Source organism: Polypterus senegalus, chromosome 9 (assembly GCF_016835505.1).
Source record: "Polypterus senegalus isolate Bchr_013 chromosome 9, ASM1683550v1, whole genome shotgun sequence".
NCBI lineage: Eukaryota > Metazoa > Chordata > Cladistia > Polypteriformes > Polypteridae > Polypterus > Polypterus senegalus.
In genome coordinates, this window is record NC_053162.1 from 1,280,097 (window position 1) to 1,300,482 (window position 20,386).

The following is a 20,386-nucleotide window of genomic DNA, read 5'->3' on the forward strand; positions in this document are numbered from 1 at the left end:
CTTCACACAGAGAACCGCAGACAAATACAATGAATGACCAGCAGGACGTTAGGGACCTTCAAGTCTCAACTTGAGAATCCAGGGGAGCTTCTTGGTTTGAATGGCCTGCTCTCATCACAATGACTCCAAAGTTCTAACCAGAAGGAGTTTGAAATCAGCCCTGTGCCCAGCTAAACGCCAGTGTGGCACCTCCAGGTCTGGAGTTAATGTGCTCATATCTCTCTCCGGTGAGAGCAGCCTTTGGCTGAAACGTTCCAGCATCTGTGATTGGGGTCGAGTGGGTAATGTAAATGGCACGGTGCCCATCGACAGCTGCCCCAGCTCGATGACAGCGAGGTGTTGGACTTTCATGTCCTGCCGGATGATCTTGAGTTTTCTGGCCAGTCTTAAACATACTGACCCGCTCACTTGTTGGTTTTTCAAATTTGGTGCCTAATTAGGCATAGAGATATCTGACAGGCCTGGGTGAAGATGAGCAGTGGTGTCCATTTAATTCAGAGTGCCACTGTGGGCACCTCCTCAGTCTCCTCATTATGATGTGCCATTTGCATTCTCGGGGTGGCCGTGCTGCTCTCCTCGGCCTCGGCCTTTGTGCACTTTGTCCTGTACTTGCTGTGTCACCCACTGAAGACGGCTAATGGAGGACATTTGAAAGTGCCGGACCCCTCCTGCCTTAAGTGTGTTCCGCCTGCCCCTGTGCCTCAGCCTGTCTTGTCCAGCACTTCCCGCTTCAGTCACCTTCCCATTATGCCGCCTTCTCAGGCTTTGTCACTTGCAGGCACCTTGCCTCGTCTACTGTCCACTTTTTGACCCCCCGTTACCTCCTGTGATAACATCATTCAAGTACTTGTCCTCTCTTAAGGGGTTGCATCTCATTAGTATTCAGTGACCCAACATCCCTTGCTTCATTTTAACTCCTTTTTTGTAATAAAAAAATAAATCAATAAAGACAAAATTGTCACAATCAGGAATTGCACCCCTCATCAGTGTCCTTGTGTGTGCGAACCTCTGTTGGCCTGCACTTCTCCCCCAAATCATATTTTATAGTCAAACTGACCAATCAGGCCAAAGCCATACTGACCAGTTAGACTGCTCGGAGAGACAGGCAGACAGACAGACAGCATCGTTTTACTATATGTGGTAGTAGAAGTGTGGACAGTTGGGTTCTGCTGAGTTGTCTGTAAATCAAATGAAGAGGCGGCCGCCTTTTGCGGAGATTTGCTCTCCTGTCTGGCCTTACCAGTGACTCACACCCTGATTGTTGTACCCCCATGTGTGTCTCAGGACTACGACTTGGATTTTCTGCAGCGGCGGCTGTCAGGCGGCAGCCACTCCTACGGCGAAGAGTCTCCACGACTGTCACCCTGCAACAGCATTGGCAAGCTGAGCAAGTCGGACGAGCAGCTGTCTTCGCTGGAGCACGACAGTGGGCAGTGCTCGCGCAATACCAGCTGCGAAACCCTCGGTAAGTCCTTTGCTGCCCTTCAGGTGTCTTTCTGGTCTGTTGGCTGCTACTGTACGACAGACACCAAGTCCAAGGGTTATTAGAAAACGATTTACGTGAGATGGGAATCGCAGTGGGAGAGCAAGCTGAGGTCAAAACCGAAAGACCAAAACACGAGGGCAATGCAGAAATTGGGGCAGTAGAGGGGGTTGGGGGGATGGGGGTGCGCTAAACAAAGAGCAAAACGTGACGTGAGGGTCTGCCTGTTTTGAAGCCAACTGTCATTAATGACATTTTATTTGCCTGTGCCGTGAGACCACCTTTATACTTGTGTCATCATATCTGATGGTGTAATTGAAGTGACGATTGCACTCCTGTGACATCCTGCCTATTGACAAAGAGCAAAACGGGAATAAACTAATTCAGAACAACTTGGAAACCCCCAAAACACAACCTACACTGCAAAAAATAAAAATAAAAGTCTAAATTTAAAATCTACATTCATATAAAACACCTTGATTCTCACCCTAGCGCTGTTCTCTGATAGGTGACCATAGATGTCGCCCCCCACTAGTTTGGTCTTCTCTCCTCAGGCTTCATCAGCACCCCAAATCCTCAATACTCCAAAAAGGACCGGAGACCTAAAAATCGTCCAAATGCAGAGTGGGAAGTGTAAGAGCGATGGCCGCCCAGCGTCACAGAGCTTCGACTTTGTCACATTAGGCCAAAAGGCCCACACTACAAGAATCCGAGCTCATCGTGGACCCTTCACGTTGTACCTGTCAGTCTGCACATCACCCGTCGCTTCCCCTTCAGTACACATTTGAAATTCCATAATGCACCTGCGAGACCCCCCGACTCCCGCCTGGCCTGATGTGCCGATCACCTGGCACATGGTGGGCTCGGTCCCATCCACATGCTGTCAGACAGAACACGAGAACACTCCGCTAGTAATTTATAAAGTCGGCAGAGGCTCGCGCTCCGAGTGATGCCAGGCTTTGGCCCCGCTGGGTGGGCTTCATCTGTTTTAGCAGAGTTGTTTGCAGTTTTGTACCCATTGACCCGCTCCAAGCACCATACGTTTCAACATTTGTATTACGTTTAAATTACGCACTCGTCTATTGGGGTTTGTTTTTTAACGCCCCCTAATGGTGGTCTGTACGGTGCTCTTCAGTGGGGTTCATTTTATTTGCACTCCATAACAAGTTTTCAGTGAAAAGTGGACCCTTTCCAGAGCGATTCTGATTATTCCAGACACACACGCTAAACTGGTCAATGCCCTCCAGTGTTCTGCGCAGAGGACCTCTTTGTCAAATTCAAAGATGTCCTGGACCGCTTATGGCCAACAGCCACCCTGTCACCATAAACCCTGCATTAAAACGATGACATTCTTTGTCTTATAGGTGTACACCTCTATAACATACAGCAGGGAGCCGCAGTGCCAAGCGAGAGGAGTTGGCACACACAGCCTTAACCTCCGAGTTAGCAGGTCAGGAGGCACCCCCATAATTTAAGTGCCCCTTCTACTCCCATTTTGAAGGCACCCTAAGAAAGTCCACAACATCCCGGCACAAACGGAACTCTTGTCAAACTCGCGCTGCTCCCCAACAGGGTTGTCAGGTCCTGCATAAACTGCCAGCCCAAAGACCCCTCAAAACCCACCTAATCAGCCCAAAGACTGAATGCTGTGTTTTCCATTTTGACTGAAATACATAACATGACATTGAAGAAAGGCATTGTTGGGGTTGGTGTGCTTGGTTGGTGTGCTCTTGTATTTTTGAGTGCAGGTCAGGTGGGTGAGCCGTGCACTCTGGTGCCGTTTATTTTATTTTATGTATTTTTTTCCTGGACCTCACAGTCACAACACTCTTAACGTCTGCTGTCCTGTTTTATTCTTTTGCAGATAACGCAGAAAGTTACGACCCAGACTACGACTTCCTTCATCAAGACCTCTCGAACACTGACCAGATCCCACAGACTGTCCTGGGCGCTCTGTTAAGCCCATTGCCAGAATGCATGGGCGAGACCCCCAGCCCATACGCGGGCCAGTCTTGCGTGTCGCCCTTCTACTGGCAGTCGCCTGGTCCCGGACTCCAGCCAGCGGCATCAGCAGAAACTCCACCTGCCCTCCCTCAGAAGAAGCGGCGCAGTGCCGCCAGCCAGGCCTCGTCGCAGTGCGATGGGACGGGGTCCCGGGTATCGTACGAGCGGGTCCCCTCGCAGTACGACAACATCACCGAGGACGACGTTCAGTCTGTGCCGCCCTTTCCTGTCTTCCAGACCGTCCCGCCTTTGCCCCCGAGCTCCCCTGCTCCCTTTCCCACGGAGTTTACCACCTCGGAGACGGCCCACGTACCCCAGAGCCCGCCACCACTGCCGGAGAAGAAGGCCCGGCACAGTAAGTATGAGGGTGTGGTGGGGCCGGGGCAGCTGTGTCTGCTTGTCATCCTGTTCTAACCGACTGAAACAAGATGGCTGCTGGTGTTTATTTTGTGTTAGTCACATACTGACTGCAAGGTCATTGGACCGTAACAGAGGCTTCTGTTGGTGGTCTTCACACTTACAAAAGCATCAGTGAAGTGGTGCGTCATATTAACTCTTTAAGGGCGGATGTCGACACAAGGGACTGAGGGCAGATACAAACTAAAGTCACCATTCAGGGGCAGAAGGCGGAAAAAATCTGTAAACCTCGATAAAACACGGCATTATATTATAGGTGGACTGTCCTTGCTAGAAAGACGGTTACAGCCGTCGACTTGACGTTGAATCTCTGCGTGTGCGTGAGTAGCGTTAGAGTAAATGTCAGAGTCTAGAATGGCACCAACATCAGGCAAGAGAGCGAAGTGAATGCGCAAAGCAAAACACTCCATGCTTATTATTTATTTATTGTGTATTTTTGCCAAATCAGACTCTTGACTCATTGAAATCTAATTTTGATACATAAACCTGCATTAACTAATCGGACCCCAGCTGATGCGCCTACACATACAATTACACAGACACTTCCCGAACTCCAATTTTGATGCACGAGAGTTAGAAATCGAAAATGAAAGACAGGTACCTGCATCAGCTGATCGTAGTGCAGAACACGCTGGTGCAGCTGACGCTCCTACAGCCCCGTTCACCCTGGGAGAACTAGACAAACATATATGGTAGGTGCGTCAACTGGACTTCAAACCACATGTTATGCCAGTGGACACTACGGATCACCAGCCACTCCGCTCCTTCAAGCTGCTGTTGTGCAGAAATCGCCTTTCAGCTTATGAGTGATGAGACCAGCAGGTATGTAATAAGTGTGTCAATGTACACACACCGTAGAGGCTCAGGGGACATCTGCCATCAGTATGTTATATTGATTTATGTGTGAAACCATAGCTTGTGAGTTTTCTGGAAAAAATATTGAGCCCTGGCACAGAAGGGAAACAAAATAATTAGCCCCAAAAGAGTTAAGAGCTCATGATAAGTGACTTGTGAATGTGACCGCTTCATTTCGTCATTTTAGACACTAGCTGAAGACCCCAGTGGGGCAAAGAAACGGGCGGAAAAGAAATTCAACATGGACTGGTGAACAGACAGGCCTACAAACGGCTCACAATTTAATGTATAAATTAATGAAGGAATCGCAGGCCTCAGAGGGAATTGTACAACACTGAGAGTCACGGACACACTGTCACTCACTTAAGACACCAAAGCGGAGCCATTTTAATAGGCCACGCTGCCTGCTTCTATGCTTCTGTACAGATGTTGTTAAGACCAAACGACACCTTTGTGAGGGCTTGACAACAGCATGTGGCTAATGAGATGCATTATGGGTACTGTTTATTCTAAAGTGTTTCCAAACATGCCTAATTTTGCACAGCTGAGCACTGCCATGTCCTTTGGCTCAGTTTTGACCCGCCATGTGCTTTAGTGGATTTTACTCTCCGTTTCAAGATGCTTTGTTTACAACTCTTAAAAAAGCCAAAATGGCATTGGATCTAAAACTTAGAATCTTTGGCACTACAGGTTAAAGGATCTGTTTAGTATTTTTGAAGTCAAAATTGTGAAATTATACGCACATTTCACTACTTCTATGCAAATACATAGCATTGGCCTTTTGAAAGGGAACTAAAATACAGTTGGAACATCCTAGTCATCACTTTGAATTAGCTTTGATATGTTTGTTGGCTGGGATTGGCTCCAGCAGACCCCCGTGACCCTGTAGTTGGGATATAGTGGGTTGGATACTGGATGGATGTTTGTCATGTCAGTGCATATATAAAGACAATGTGCTGAAATGAATTATTACACAAGTCATCATTTAGCTGGCTTGGCTGCTTTTCCCTGCTTGACCATCGGTGTCCTGAAGATTTCTCATTATGGATATGCAAATACTGTGAAATCCAAAATTACTGTACGTCTGCTCCCATGCACTTCAGATTAGGGATATTCAACCTGTGTGTGTGTGTGTGTGTGTGTGTGTGTGTGTTACACCTCTGGAGCCACATCACCGTCTAGTGTCTGATCTTTCATATATATAAAAAAATAATAATAATAAATCATTGTCGCCTCAACTACCACTTGGGTTGGATGGTTGTCACTTCTTTGAAATTTATATCTGAGCTTTCAGAGAGATATATATATACATACAGTGTATTTGTTATGTCACTAGGACCGTTATCATACATATCTATATTTATCCTATATATGTCTGTGTGTATATGTATGTATATATATCTGTATATATGTATATATGTGTGTGTGTGTGTGTACCACAGTCCAAAGACATATAGGTTAGGTGCATTGGCAATCCTAAATTATCCCTAGTGTGTGCTTGATGTGTGTGTGTGCCCTGCGGTGGGCTGGCGCCCTATGTTGTGTGTATGTATGTATATACTGTATATGTTGGTCCAGATCTAATTATGCAATTTCCATTATGCTATAACTTAAGTTTATTACATAGAAAATCACCTGAAAAAAGCCAGACCATCAAGAAGTCTGCAAACTGATGACATGAAGAATCATCTTCACACTGAACTGGAATCGTCCCCACATAAATCAAAGTCATTCAGACGATCTGGATCTGCATAATTACATCTGGACCACCCTGTGTATGTGTCTATCTGTGTGTGTGTGTGTGTGTGTGTGTGTTTGTGTATATATATATATATATATATATATATATACACACACACAGACATATATAAGATAAATATAGATATGTATGATACCGGTCCTATTCAAAGGAGTGACATAACAAAGGAGTGAAACCTCAGATATAAATTTCAAAGGAGTGACACCCATCAAACCCAAGTGGTAGGTGAGGCGAGCGTACTTTCATTTGTGTGTGGTAGGTGACTCATTATGTCACTCCAATAAAATGTCACTCCTTCAATACAGACCCATATGATGCATATCTATCTTATATATATCTTTTATGTAAACTTCTATGCATGGAAGTGTGTGTGTCTGTCCAGCCTGGAAGTGCGAGGCTACAGCATGATGCTCAAAGAAAGCGACTCTGTCACCAAAGTGAAACTGCAGGGAAAAGAGAAAATTGCTTAGCCACTAATACAGCACAGGCTTACACAGCTAGTATGTATATATGTGTGTGTATATAAACTGCTCAAAAGAATGAAAGGACCACTTTGAAAACCCATCAGATCTCAATGGGAAAAAGAAATCCTCCTGGATATCTATACTGATATAGACTGGGTAATGTGTTAGGAACGAAAGGATGCCACATCGTTTGATGGAAATGAAAATGATCAACCTACAGAGCCCTGAATTCAAAGCGCCCCAAAAATCAGAGTGAAAATTATGTGGCAGGCTAGTCCATTTTGCCCAAATTTAATTGCAGCAACTCAAATTGTCGCAGCACTTTGTATGGCCCCTGTGTTCTTGTATACATGCCTGACAACATCGGTGCATGCTTCTAATGAGATGACAGATGGTGTTGTGGGGATCTCCTCCCAGATCTGGACCAGGGCATCACTGAGCTCCTGGACAGTCTGAGGTGCAGCCTGGTGGCATTGGATGGACCAAAACATAATGTCCCAAAGGTGTTCTATTGGATTTAGGTCAGGAAAGTGTGGTGGCCAGTCAATGGTATCAATTCCTTCATCCTCCAGGAACTGCCTGCATACTCTCACCACATGAGGCCAGGAATTGTCGTGCACCAGGAGCCACTGTACCAGCATAGGGTCTGACAATGGGTCCAAGGATTTCATCCTGATACCTAATGGCAGCCAAGGTGCCTTTGTCAAGCCTGTAGCGGTCTGTGTGACCCTCCATGGATATGCCTCCCCAGACAATCATTAACCCACCACCAAACTGCTCATGCTGAATGATGTTACAGGCAGCATAATGTTCTCCATGGCTTCTCCAGACCCTTTCACTTCTGTCACGTGCTCAGGGTGAACCTGCTCTCATCTGTAAAAGCACAGGGCACCAGTGGCGCATCTGCCAATTCTGGTATTCTATGGCGAATGCCAATCGAGCTGCATGCTGCTGGGCAGTGAGCTCAGGGCCCATTAGAGGACATGGGGCCCTTGGGTCACCCTCATGAAGTCTTTCTGGTTGTTTGGTCAGAGACATTCACACCAGTGGCCTGCTGGAGGTCATTTTGTAGGGCTCTGGCAGTGCTCATCCTGTTCCTCCTTGCCCAAAGGAGCAGATACTGGTCCTGCTGATGGGTTATGGACCTTCTATGGCCCTCTCCAGCTCTCCTAGAGTAACTGCTTGTCTCCTAGAATCTCCTCCATGCCCTTGAGACTGTGCAGGGAGACACAGCAAACCTTCTGGCAATGACACGTATTGATGTGCCATCCTGGAGAAGTTGGACTACCTGTGCAACCTCTGTAGGGTCCAGGTATCGCCTCATGCTACCAGTAGTGACACTGACTGTAGCCAAATGCAAAACTAGTGAAGAAACAGTCAGAAAAGATGAGGAGGGAAAAATGTCAGTGGCCTCCACCTGTTAAACCATTCCTGTTTTGGGGTCATCTCATTGTTGCCCCTCTAGTGCATCTGTTGTTAATTTCATTAACACCACAGCAGCTGAAACTGATTAACAACCCCTCTGCTACTTAACTGACCAGATTAATATCCCATAAGTTTCATTGACTTTATGCTATACTCTGATTAAAAGTGTTCCTTTAATTCTTTTGAGCAGTATATATATATATATATATATATATATATATATATATATATATATATATATATATATATATATATATATATATATATATATATATATGTATGTATGTATGTATGTGTGTGTATATATATATATATATATATATATATATACTTGTATATATACTTGTATATAGTGTGTGTCAAGTAAAAGCATGCACCAGATTTATGGCCTTTACATTTGTCTATGAACCAGTGTACCCACTGTAAGCTCCAAAAACAGAGAGACAGGTATTGTAAAAATGTATTTAAAAAAGAAAGAAAACCGCTTCATTTCAGAACACAATTTTGGGATTGGCTCCAGCATTGGGTGGAGTGGTGTTTCTGAGGGTTAGGGATCTGCACTGGCAGTCGGAAGGTTGCCGGTTTGAATCCCATAAAATGCCAGAAGGGTCTCTGCTCTGTTGGGCCCTTGAGCGACGCCCTTAACCTGCAATTGCTCCATCCTGGGTATGACGTTACATGGGGGTTGGTGGTAGAATTGGCATTCCAGTCACCATTTAAAAAACCCCCAACAAAACATCACACTCCATCTGAGCCAGTGTGGTGCTGAGGTATCGCCCATTGCATGGCTGCACTCAGGTCCTGAGATGGTTTGTCATGTGGTGGGTGTGGTGATGTGCCTGCTCAGTGCCCGCTCCTAAACCTCTCTGTCTCTCTCCAGCAGACCCCCGTGACCTTGTGTTAGGATAATAAATGGATGGAAAGTAATATATACTATGATTGTGAAAAAAAATAACTTCAACTTGAAAAATGCCAAATTTATTTTTTAAGATGGCTGCTCAATAGAAATTAGGTCTAAGATGAAAAATCGGATGTCCCAGGCAACTAAACATGGCTGTCAGGGTTGGGTCGTTTCATTCTGAACTGGCGATGTTAGGGGGCTTTTGCTGATTTCACAGATTTGTTTGTAAGGTTAAGCAGATGTCGTGACTGAAGGAGTCGGGCCTTGGCCAGAGGTGGAATGCCTAAAAGGGGAAAGGAATCTAAAGTGTTGAGGACGGTGGGTCCCGATCGATTGTCAGTTATGAATGTTGCCACTTGCAAGGCCAGTGAGACTTAAGCTACGTAACACGCTAGTGAGGCCTGCCCTGGAGGACTGAGTGCCATTTTGGTCTCCATATTCCTAAAAAAGACACGGAAGCCTGGCTGATTCAGGATCAAGGAGAGCGAGGGGCAAAAACAGGGGTACAGACAGAACTCCTTCTGGGTAAATTTTGCATTGACGTTAAAAAATTTTTCTTCACAGAGAGACACATGGAGTAGGTGACCAAGTAATTTAGTGGATGGCAGGGCTGTGCGGGCATTTAAAACTCGACTTGGTGTTACTTTGGAGGTGAACAGGATTGGCAAATGTGTTGAGCTGAGTGGCCTGCTCTTGTCAAGATGGCGTCTGGAATGCCTTGGGATGTTCTGCACGTTTTTAGCTCCGTCTCCATCGTGGTGGCGTTTAGTAGCAGGCTTGCTGTCTCATGCCCCTCTCTGACCCACTCTCTCTTGTTCCCTGGCAGTCTTGAAGTACATGCAGTTTGTGGAGGACTACTCGGAGCCGCAGCCCTCTGTCTTCTACCAGACGCCGCAGAGCGAGAGCATCTATGAGCAGCGCAACAAGCGTTTCCAGGAGGTGTACGGCTTCAACGACTCCTTCAGCAGCACCGACTCGGTCCACGAGCCGCTCCCTCCGCCGGCACTGCCACCCAAACAGAGACAGCTGGTGAGTATGAAGTGGGTAAGCCATAAGTGACTTAAGCGTGTGACGCTTTGGGGGTATGTCACAAAGCCACATGCTAATTTGGAGACATTTTTAGTATTTTTGAAGTCAGGCTGCCTTAGGTGAGGCCTTTTCCTGGGCAGGGTTAAGGAGGGCCCAGGCCTGACTTTGGAGGCCTTGCACACTTCTCGCCATGTCCGAGGCTCCGTATCCTAACATAATTGTTCTAGATTTTCTCCATTTGGATGCAATGGCTGTCACTGTGGAGAAGTTGAAAAGGCTCTGTCACTCTTTCCTGATTAGTTTTAGTCTTCATCGTCTCTTTCTTTTGATGGAGGTCCCGTCGTCTCATGGTGAGGGTCAATATGGGGGCAGGTTTACATTCAGCAGGGCTGGCTGCGTTCAGTCCGCTTTGTCAGATTAGCAATGATGGAGGCACTAATGGGGCAATGCAGTGTTGGATAGCTTTAAGAAGGGGTGTTGTGTGTTCTGATGTGACATTTTGTCTAAAGCTCTGAAGCCATTCATTGGGACGGACGTACAGAAACAAAGGATATCAGGAAGGGGGCAAACTCTTTTTCACAGCACTATATATTAACAACAACACTTAATACATATGACAATTCAAAGTTCTTGTGATGATTATAAAGAGCACACGTGTCCTGGAGGAGCCCACCAAAGTGATTCAGCTTGAGGTTGTCTGGGTCCCCACTTAGGGTCACCTTGTGCGTCCATCTTGAGCCAATGAGGAGGACAGCTTTGTCCCAAAATGTGTTGGCTCTTTGACTTTAGCAGCTGCTTTCACAAGCTTGAGTGGTGACGCCTCTGGGACGCCTTGTGCACTTTGGTGGGCTTCTCTGGGTTGTTGGCCATCTTTACGCTCATCACAGGTACTTGCTTTGCTTTTGGAGCCGTCTGATTGGCTGCTGCTGATCTTGTTAATGTATGCTAAGTTCTTCCTTATGAATTTTTCTGAATCTGTATAGTAAGAGGCCCCTCGCCTACTCCCTCCTTCTCATTTATCGATAAGCATTTGGTTGGAGACGATTTTCCTGCGGTCATTGTGGTTGGCACATCATGGCGAGTGAAGGTCACCACTTTAGGGACCCATACTGGACCCAAGATTACCAGATTGCTTTTTGATAAAACACCGTGACCGTATCCGAGGTTTCGTTACTCCTAATCGGGTACATGCGCCAGGAAGGATTGTCTTCATACGCTTCACCAGGGTGAAAGAATCCACTGCTGATCGACTTGGCTCCATGTCTCTGTCTGGTCGGTCAACAACGTTACGCCCTGCTGTGTCTGCAAGCAGACGCGGTTTCAGAGTGAACCAGGAGATTTATGAAAAACACCGGAAATGGATCAAAGCTGGGAGATCCAAACTAACCTCTGACAAGGCTGAAATGGCGGTTAAAAATGAGCCAAAAGTCGAAATACCAGAGTCCTAGGCGAGAAAGTAATTTAAATGTGTCATGACCTCTGAGGACACGCCCCTAACATTTGTCTTAACAATAGGAAACCAAAATGGTAGCAACTGTGAAAACACAAAATGGTGGATAAAACTGTCCAAACCGATTGGATTCAGTGACCCAATAAAACCCAAAACGAGTGTAAAATGACAGGAAGGCTTACGAAAAATCAGAAAAAGGAGTCAAAGTGTGAAGGCCGCAGTCACTCAGCTAGCTGAGGGTGCAGACAGAGGCAGTCAGGAGTGGCGTCACAATGGAGACCAGCGCCCGACCGGACGAGGGACAGTGCAGGGAGGCGAAGACACCTCGAGATGGGCAGTGCCAGAGGAAGAGACGCGAGGCGGAAGACGAGCAAAGATTCGAAATGTGCGCGCAATGCAGTGATATTAATTGTACGCTAGTTTTAGTTTTTATTGTATCTAATTCATTTTTATTTCATTCTAGTTTTCAGTGGAGTCAACAATCTTTATTTAGTTCTATGTTTAAAATTTGAGTTTGTATTTTATTTAGTTCTGAGCTTTTTACATAATATTAGTAAAATTGATTTTATTTTTTTCTTCCTGTTGCAAGACCACAAATGCTGGCCTTCACATATTTCAGTGCAAGTTATGTTTCAGTCAACAGAATCCATTCGCAGTTCACAGTAATGCTGTTAAACACGGCCTGACTAAACAGATGACGTGGCCTAATGAGCGTAGTCGGCAGGATCAGATGTTTCAACCCAAGACACCAGTCTGTACAGCACGTTGCTGTTAAGCCTTAAACGAGTGCGCATTTCCAGAGATTTGTTCATGTTGCACTGATGGCCGCACAGTGAAAATATTCACTTGACGAGCGCTTGTAATGCGGGTACACTGGTGCCATGCAGCAGACTGTATGTGGGCATTTCTGCTGCCAGTACTGAAGGGCAGTGACGTGCGGTGAGGTTCATGGCTGGTGACTCCTTCAGAGTGAGATTGAGAGTCGCTTATTGACTCTTCAGTTAGCAGCCAGCATACACACTGAGCACAGGTTACGTTTCAGGTCTCATTCTTCACACACACACACACAGGTAAGGCGCAGATTTGGCGGAGAGAGAACGTTGCATTTCTCGCGGCGAGAGCGCATTTGCTCCTCACCCTCCACGTGTTCTCAGTTTGCTGTTGCGATTCCACAATTCATACTCATTCAATACAAATGAAAGTATAGAGGGGTGGACAAAAAACCCGGATTTGATCTTAACTGAAATATTCAGTTGTTTTTTAAAGCTTTTAATTCTGATGCTTTCATCAATTTTAATACAAAACGGATAACCAGAAAAACAAAAGAATATTTTATTTAAAGTCAAAATGTAGTTTTTTAATATTGGATTGTTGTTGTTTTTTTTTTTTTTTTTTCTTCTTAGTCTGATCCCATTTAAACCGTTTATGGTCTTTACCTTATTTGTAAATGAAGTCCATGCGCCAATCCTTCTCCACGAAAATCTCCGTCACTTTCTTGTAAAAGTCCTCCTTATTTTCCTTTAGTTTTAAAAATCTTAATCTTCCATTTGGCAGTCAGTCGGACCACAAAATAAAACTAAACGGGCCGCCGCAGTGCACTTGACTTCCTGATGTCGCTAACTTATCGGCGCCTCGGCACCTATTGGGCTCGCATGCGCCCCCTTCAGGGCGGCACGGTACTGCCTGCCTCACCCTGTGCCTTTTCACTGTGGTTTTATGTCCGATCGGCACGACTAAATATGTGACGCACGTTCACTAAAGGTATTAGTCAGACCGTGGAGTGTCAGGGTGTCTGCAGACATTACGTTGGCGACATACGGAGAGGCAGCGACCCCGTCAGTGTGAGGAGAGGGAGAGCGCAGTCCGAGGGGAGGTGAGGCTCCTCACTGCCGCACCTCGCGTTTCTCCCCAGTATTTGAACAGGAAATGCGCCAATTCAGCAATTGTCACTAGAAAAATAATCGAAATTATTGGAATCGTACAAAAGTCAAATTTCTCTCGCCCAGACCAGTGGACACGTTTATTTTGTGTCATCTTTATTAGTCGTTTTTACTTTTCATGTTGACTTCGTGATGAAGTGCTGGCCTCCCACTGAGTTCTGATCCAGCTGGTCCTGCACTGAAACTCCGAGGCTCTCTTCTTGTTCTTCTCCTCACACATTACATTTGTTGTTATTATCATCTGCACCGTAATTAAAGTCTTTATTTCCAAACGTTACTTTCTTGCTGTCTACCTGCAAACATCTGTGCAGAACTCGCCATCATCAACCCGACGAGCCAAATGTGCTCAACAAACGAACGACGGTCCTTTATGGAAGTTGCGCCACGTGACCATAAGTAAGCCCGGGGTCCGAGATCACCGCATAGTGACGAGCACAACATAACTGAGCGCTCAGGGGGGCCAACAAACAACCCCTCGGCACAACTGAACCGCATCGAGTGAAAATGCTATTGCTGTTTTTTTCCGTTCTCGTTTCAGTTCATTTACATATCACTTATTTTTATTTACTTTTAGTTTCTCTGTTTGCCTTAATTTCAGTTCTTGTAAAATGAAAAACAATATTTTTAATTATAGTTCTCGTTTTCGTTACGAAAATATCAATGGCGCGCCGTCGCCAAGACACAGATCACAACCCTGAGTGGTCGTTGAACTTGACGGCCCACAGTCGTCGTACCAGGAGGACAAACTCAACAAACACACGTTAATCTCTTGGTCGTCTTCGCCGTAAACTCGGATGATCAGCGAGTGCTCCGTGTCAACTGTAATATCGTCGTGCAGGTCATTTATTTAGCCACAAGATGGCGGTGCCCGTGATTACAAAAATTCCATTGAAAAAGATGCACTTTTTAAATGACCTTCAAATCAGAAAACCTACATGATCTGTGAGCATGAAAATGGCCACCAGAACATAACTGGGGGTCGGGGGGGCAGAATAAAATGAAATTGTAAGCGGATTGACCAAAGACAAAGGCGCACCAACGCAACTCCTCAAAATATACGAGGGGCAGTAAGACGCACAAGACGGTGAACGAGGTGCCGTGTCCGCCATGAATGTTCACGAGCTTCGCCATTTACAAGAGGATACGAGCTGCTGCATTGTGGAAAGTAGAGCAAACTCCGTGAATGCACAGCGGCATCGCTATCATCACCGTCATCATCGCTGCCATTTTCAGGTTTACCCGGGGAAGCTGGTGTTCCCTCCATTCTGTTTGAATTGCCAAGGTGCCCAGCCGGCCTGTGTCTCTATTGCTCAAAATCGGCTTCTTGGCGATAAGCAAACAGAGCGGACGAGGCCTTGTCAGGCCATAGCTGGCAGCAGTGTCGCCCCCTGGAGTCTGAACTCCGTTACTGACGCTAACGTTGACGGTGTCGCCCTCTAGTGTCTGACATTTCTGCCTTTAATCTTCTGTTCTTCTGCTTGGCCATTTCCACTGAACTGAACTTCTCCTTGCTCTTGACTCTTTTTATTTTCATCTTTTTTTTTTCTCTCTTTCTCTTTGTTTGTGCCCGCTGTGCCCTGCAGGCCTCCTATACTGCTTCATCCTCCTCTTCTTCCTCCTCCACCTCTCTGTCGTGTCCCGCTCAGACATCCCAAGCTGCTGTCCTGACAGAGGATGCCCACTCTGCTCTCAGCATGTCCGTCTCTAACTCCTTCCTGAGCTGCCACAGCTCCTTCACCGCTCCCCTGGTGAGTTTTCATGGTGTGGGGTGGTGTGGCTTGGCAGTGCCTGGTGGCTTGTGTGTGCCAGTGTGGTCAGCAGGAGAGAGAGTGGGGGGGTGCCAATTTCTGGGTTTGTAGAGACACTTGTGTAATTAGCACTTGCATCTGCTTGGCATGGCTCTGCCCACCCAGGTAAGAGCCCCAAATGTGTGCAACAGACCCCCGTGAGGGACTGGCATGGATTTTAAATTGGGGAGGTGGTGGCGGGGCATTTGTTGAAGTAGCCATGCCAGCACCACAATGGCACCCACTTACTGTCACTCCTTTGGGATTGTTGGTTGAGATGGTGACGTATGTGCAGTCCCTTTGATCTTGCTCTGGTTACGTATCTAGGTCTGTCACACGTGTCCCTTCCCAATTTTGAATGGGCCACCAGGGTTAGTGTCTACTGTGCTTTGCTTCCATCTTGTCATTTAGGTGAAAGCCCCCTTGAGGAAGCGTCCCGTCAGAGTGGAGACCCTCACCCTGGACCAGAGGTTTGATTTGTGAAAATGACAGCAGTGACAGAAATCGATCAAATAAAAAGGTGGTGTGCCACCTAGTGGTCTTACAGCATTGAAACTCCTCTTTGCCAGTCTGTGGTGCCATCAGACGTATATTTTTACATTTGATGAGGAAGATGTAAGAGGCACTATATAATAATTCAATAAAGACACTATATAAGAGAGAGGCACTGTATGATAGAGTGATACTCTGTACGTGAAAGGCGCACTATAAGAGGCGAACAGTGGAGGTCCGTCTTGCGTGTCTGACTGATGTGCCATGTGGTGCCCATGTATTTTTACATTTGATAAGCCAGATAGATCGCACTATAGGACAGATTGAAAGAAAGGCACTATATAACCTAGATAGACGCTCTCTCTAGTGGATAGTAAAGCGCCGTATAATCGATGGATGGGTGTAGACAGAAAGGCACTCTATACGATAAGTAAAGGGACCTTGTAACAAATAATGTAGAAAGGCGCTACATTACTGATAGGAGGGCACTGTATGATAGATGGAGGGGCGTTTTCTGATAGAGGTCAGGTATTACGTCCAAGGTTGGGTGGACTGGCATCACTAAATTGTGTGTGTGTGTTGTGATGGACCGACGTCCCATCCAGGGATCATTCCTGCCTTGTGTCCAGTGCATGCTGGGATGGGCTCCAGCTTCCCTTTGCCGCTGCTCAGGTTAAACGGGTTTGGAAAATGGATGGCAGGGTGGATGATGGCTTGGAAAGGCGCTATAGAACTGAGAAGTAATAGCAGAAGTACAACAGCAACATTTATTTCTATAGCACATTTTCATACAAAAAAGACACAGTAAGAAAATAAAATAAGTCAACATTAATTAACATAAAAATAAGAGTGAGGTGGTCCGATGGCCAGGGTGGACAGAAAAAACAAATCTGCAGGGATATCAGACCGCGAGACCACCCAGTCCCCTCTGAGCAAGTAGTCCTCGTGTCACACATGCAGAGTGCAATGAAGTCCCTACCTGCGTGCAACACGTTGCCACTCTCTGGCGCCATGATGAACTTCTGTTTTACACATCGATGGATATGAAAGGCACTTCATGTAAGAGATATACAGTACAGTAGATGGGCACCGTTAGATCCACAGACATGTAAAGGACACAATCTTTGTGACAGGCAGATATGAAGGGCACTATATAATCAATAGGTACACACCATATGGTAGGCAGAGGGCGCTATATATCAGATAGGTAGATTTTAGTGGCAGTAGTTGTACTGTCGGTGACATTCTTACCTGTGTCCCCCTTGGGTGCCATGACATAAATACTGAAGTTCAGTTTATCCAATAGGAAACACAATTCAGCACACCTCATGTAAAGTAGTATCATCTTCATCACCATCATCATCATCATCATGCTATATAGCATCTCTCACACCTGATTATCTTGACATAGCCCCTTTCTCATTTGTCTGTCATTGCACCATTCACCCCTGCCTAAATATTATATAGTGCCATTCGTACCCATTTGTCTTGTCAGATGCCCGTCTGTCTTATGTAGCTCTCTTCGTGCCCATTGGTCTCATAAAGTGACATTTTTACCTGTTCCTTTTATATAGTGCCTTTTATTCTTATCAGTCTGTCCGAGTGAATTCCTGAGCAGAGACAGATTGGAGGTGGCGAGTGCAGCAGAGCCTGAGAGATGCAGAGGTGGGCACAACCACAGTTTAATAAACCTCATCTGGCCAGGGGGCTCAGAAAGGACCCGTTTAGCATAGCAGCAGATTTGGTGACCCGGGTTCAAGCCAACTCATGGCTGGAGGGGTCGTGCTGTGACATTGTAGGAGGAGGGGCGAGCACATCAGAGGCTGAGTGAGTGAGCGAGTGAGCCCACCAAAACACAACAGGACCCCTCTTCATGCGTAGAATCCTGTGTGGCTTTAGGGCTTCAGTGCAGTGGCAGCAAAAACTGCAGTGTTAATCCATAGGCCCAAGTTTGAGCCCCACTACTGCCCATCAAGAGAGTCGGGTAGAGACACGGACCTTAGAGACCCTGAGTGCAGCCCACCCATAAAGACGCTATATAAAATAACATCACCTTGCTCTGTGCATCTTGGGGTGGTCTGTCCACCCAGCAGGGTACGCACAGCATGTTTATGCAAAGCACTGTGAGGTGATGCTGTCTACTGAAAGGCGCTATATGAAATTGCATGGTAACGAGTTCAGGCCCACCCTGTGGATTGGCAGGGCAGGGCTGAGATTTCCAGAAAAGACCATTTGGGGTTGTTCATTTGTGGTGGGCAGGGGGTGCCCACTGAGAGTTTCATAGGAGAAATTTGGGGTGAAAAGATGGCCGTTATCTCCACTGGGGGACACAGAGGTGAAGGGGACAAGTTGAGATGGCCGGTCGCAAAACATCTCCAAAGTGTCCAGTGTGAATTGGAGCAATCGGCATTATTTAGTGGCCTTTGTCCAGAGCTCTCAGGGTTCTGTTACGGGGGTCTGGCGCCAGCGTGCACGTGTGTGCGTTTGTGTCCGTATGTACAGGATGCCGCCTCTCATGGCCTCCTCTCTCCTCTCCTGTCTCTTTTCCCCTCCACAAGTACAAGTCGGTTTTCTGCTCCTTCTCTCAGGACGTCGCGTCTCCCACTCCAGCTTTCCTCCCGTCTGTCTCTTCTCAGTTCCCTGTCGTCTGCCCATCTCTAGGCGTGGACTTGGTGGTATCGGTCCTCGCTGGCCAATCGGCTGATGCCAGGGGCGTGGCCTCTGGTCCCCAGGGAGGCCTTTCTGCTCCTCTGGCTGCAGCCCTGCAGACGTCTGTGGTGGGCGGGGCTCACTTTGTATAGCGCCTCACCTGTGCCGCTGAACGAGTGCTTGGAAGTGTTGGGGCACATTTTGAGCCCCAACACCCCTAGGACACCATCTTGGCAGTCCTGGTCCCGCACCAACACGGAGGCTGGTTTCTTAATCAGAGGGAAACTCTGGCCTTTACCGTGAATCCTTTAGGAATGATATGTGATGTCGGGCATTTCCAGTGGCATTGGCACCTGTTAAATTTGAGATGGAACTCCTGAAGGCTGTGTGAAAGCGGGCAGCCAGTTAATGGGATGAAGGGTGAGAGCCCGTGGAACCCAGGTCCTGGCTGCTCTTCTTCCCATGGCTGCCAGTTCAGTTTCTGCCTCGGACCCACTGAGTCACCCAGTCTGAGAAATTCATTAACCAGGAAATAATGAAGAAAGCGTGTGGTCGGGGATGAGCTGTGCTGTGATAAGGCGCTATATCAAACACAATTTGAGCGGATTTCAGAGCCCAACAGCCTTCCCAAGTGTCTAGTGTTCCGGGATGGATTGTTCTGGCCTGGATGGCTTGGCGCTATATGGATGGCACTAACCCGGCAGAAGGGAAGAGTCCATTGATTGGCCACTGGGTTATTAGCTGTGAAGGGCGCTATATAAAAATATGGTTGGTTTGTGAGTAAACTTGAGTGGATTTTTCAGAGCCTGGCAGTGGTCAGCTTAGTGGACAGACGCTTAGAAGACGCCATTAAATGCGAACCACAGGTGACCAGTAAACACAAGACAGACCCCCAGGCCAGGCCTTGATACGGTTTATTTCTATAGTGCCTTACACACGCTCAGGGGTTTGCATCAAAGAAACCTAACAGAATGTTCTCAGACCTGGTTGGACCAGTTCAGGGTTATGGAGAGATGGAGCTTTTCCCAGCAGCATAAGATGCAAGGCAGGCACGAATCCCCCCGGTGGGACCCCTGGTCCATACCAGGCCAAGCAAGTGTCAGGTGACATTGCAACTAAAGCTGCGAATTATAAATCAAGCAATGCTCTGACTAAACTCTATGTGGCGCTAGTGAGAGGTCACCCCTGAGAAGGTGTGAAGACCCCAAGCAAATGGACGGGCCCGGTTTGGGTGGGATGGGATGACTGATTGTTTGGTGGGCTCTCTGCCTCTGATTAAGAATTTACTGCCAAGGAATAACAGGCAGACCTGCAGCCCCCCCTTTTTTGTGCCCCTACTGAATTTGTGCGGGCAGAGGCGCCCTCTGGTGGACAGCGTCTGTGTTGTCCCAGCCCTGTCACATGTGCTGTCATCTCCTGTCTCCTGTAGAGCGAGAGCGCTACGGACGAAGGTGGCGAGGGTGAATACGTCAATCTGTATTCGTCCAGTCAAGCCAACGGAGAGCTTCCTCACTCCAAAGGAGTAAGTAGCTGGCATTGCATGGCATGCTGCTGGTCTGGGGCTTACTGAGGGGGCATCAAGGGGTGGGGGGTGGAAACTGCATGACGGTGCATGGTGGCAGCAGGGGTGGTGGTGGTCCCAAGAGGCGTCCTGGTCTAAGGTGTCCACCTCGCATGGGCTCGTGCCCACGAGAGCTCCCGTGATGGTGGTCTCACCGCCACGGTTTGAAG

The 20,386-nt window shown here is 47.1% G+C and overlaps 1 protein-coding gene across 6 annotated transcripts in view; it reads left to right on the plus strand.

Annotated features, from left to right (window-relative positions):
- LOC120535056 (rap guanine nucleotide exchange factor 1-like) overlaps positions 1-20,386 on the plus strand; it is a 93,969-nt gene that overhangs the window by 56,073 nt on the left and 17,510 nt on the right. For 3 of the 6 annotated variants that reach the window (XM_039762578.1, XM_039762577.1, XM_039762582.1), the window contains 5 exons: positions 1,285-1,465; positions 3,348-3,842; positions 10,135-10,337; positions 15,311-15,475; positions 20,085-20,177. In XM_039762578.1, coding sequence (XP_039618512.1) covers positions 1,285-1,465; positions 3,348-3,842; positions 10,135-10,337; positions 15,311-15,475; positions 20,085-20,177 — 1,137 coding nt within the window. The remainder of the gene's footprint in view (positions 1-1,284; positions 1,466-3,347; positions 3,843-10,134; positions 10,338-15,310; positions 15,476-20,084; positions 20,178-20,386) is intronic. The other 3 variants (XM_039762579.1, XM_039762580.1, XM_039762581.1) reach the window with 3 other exon arrangements.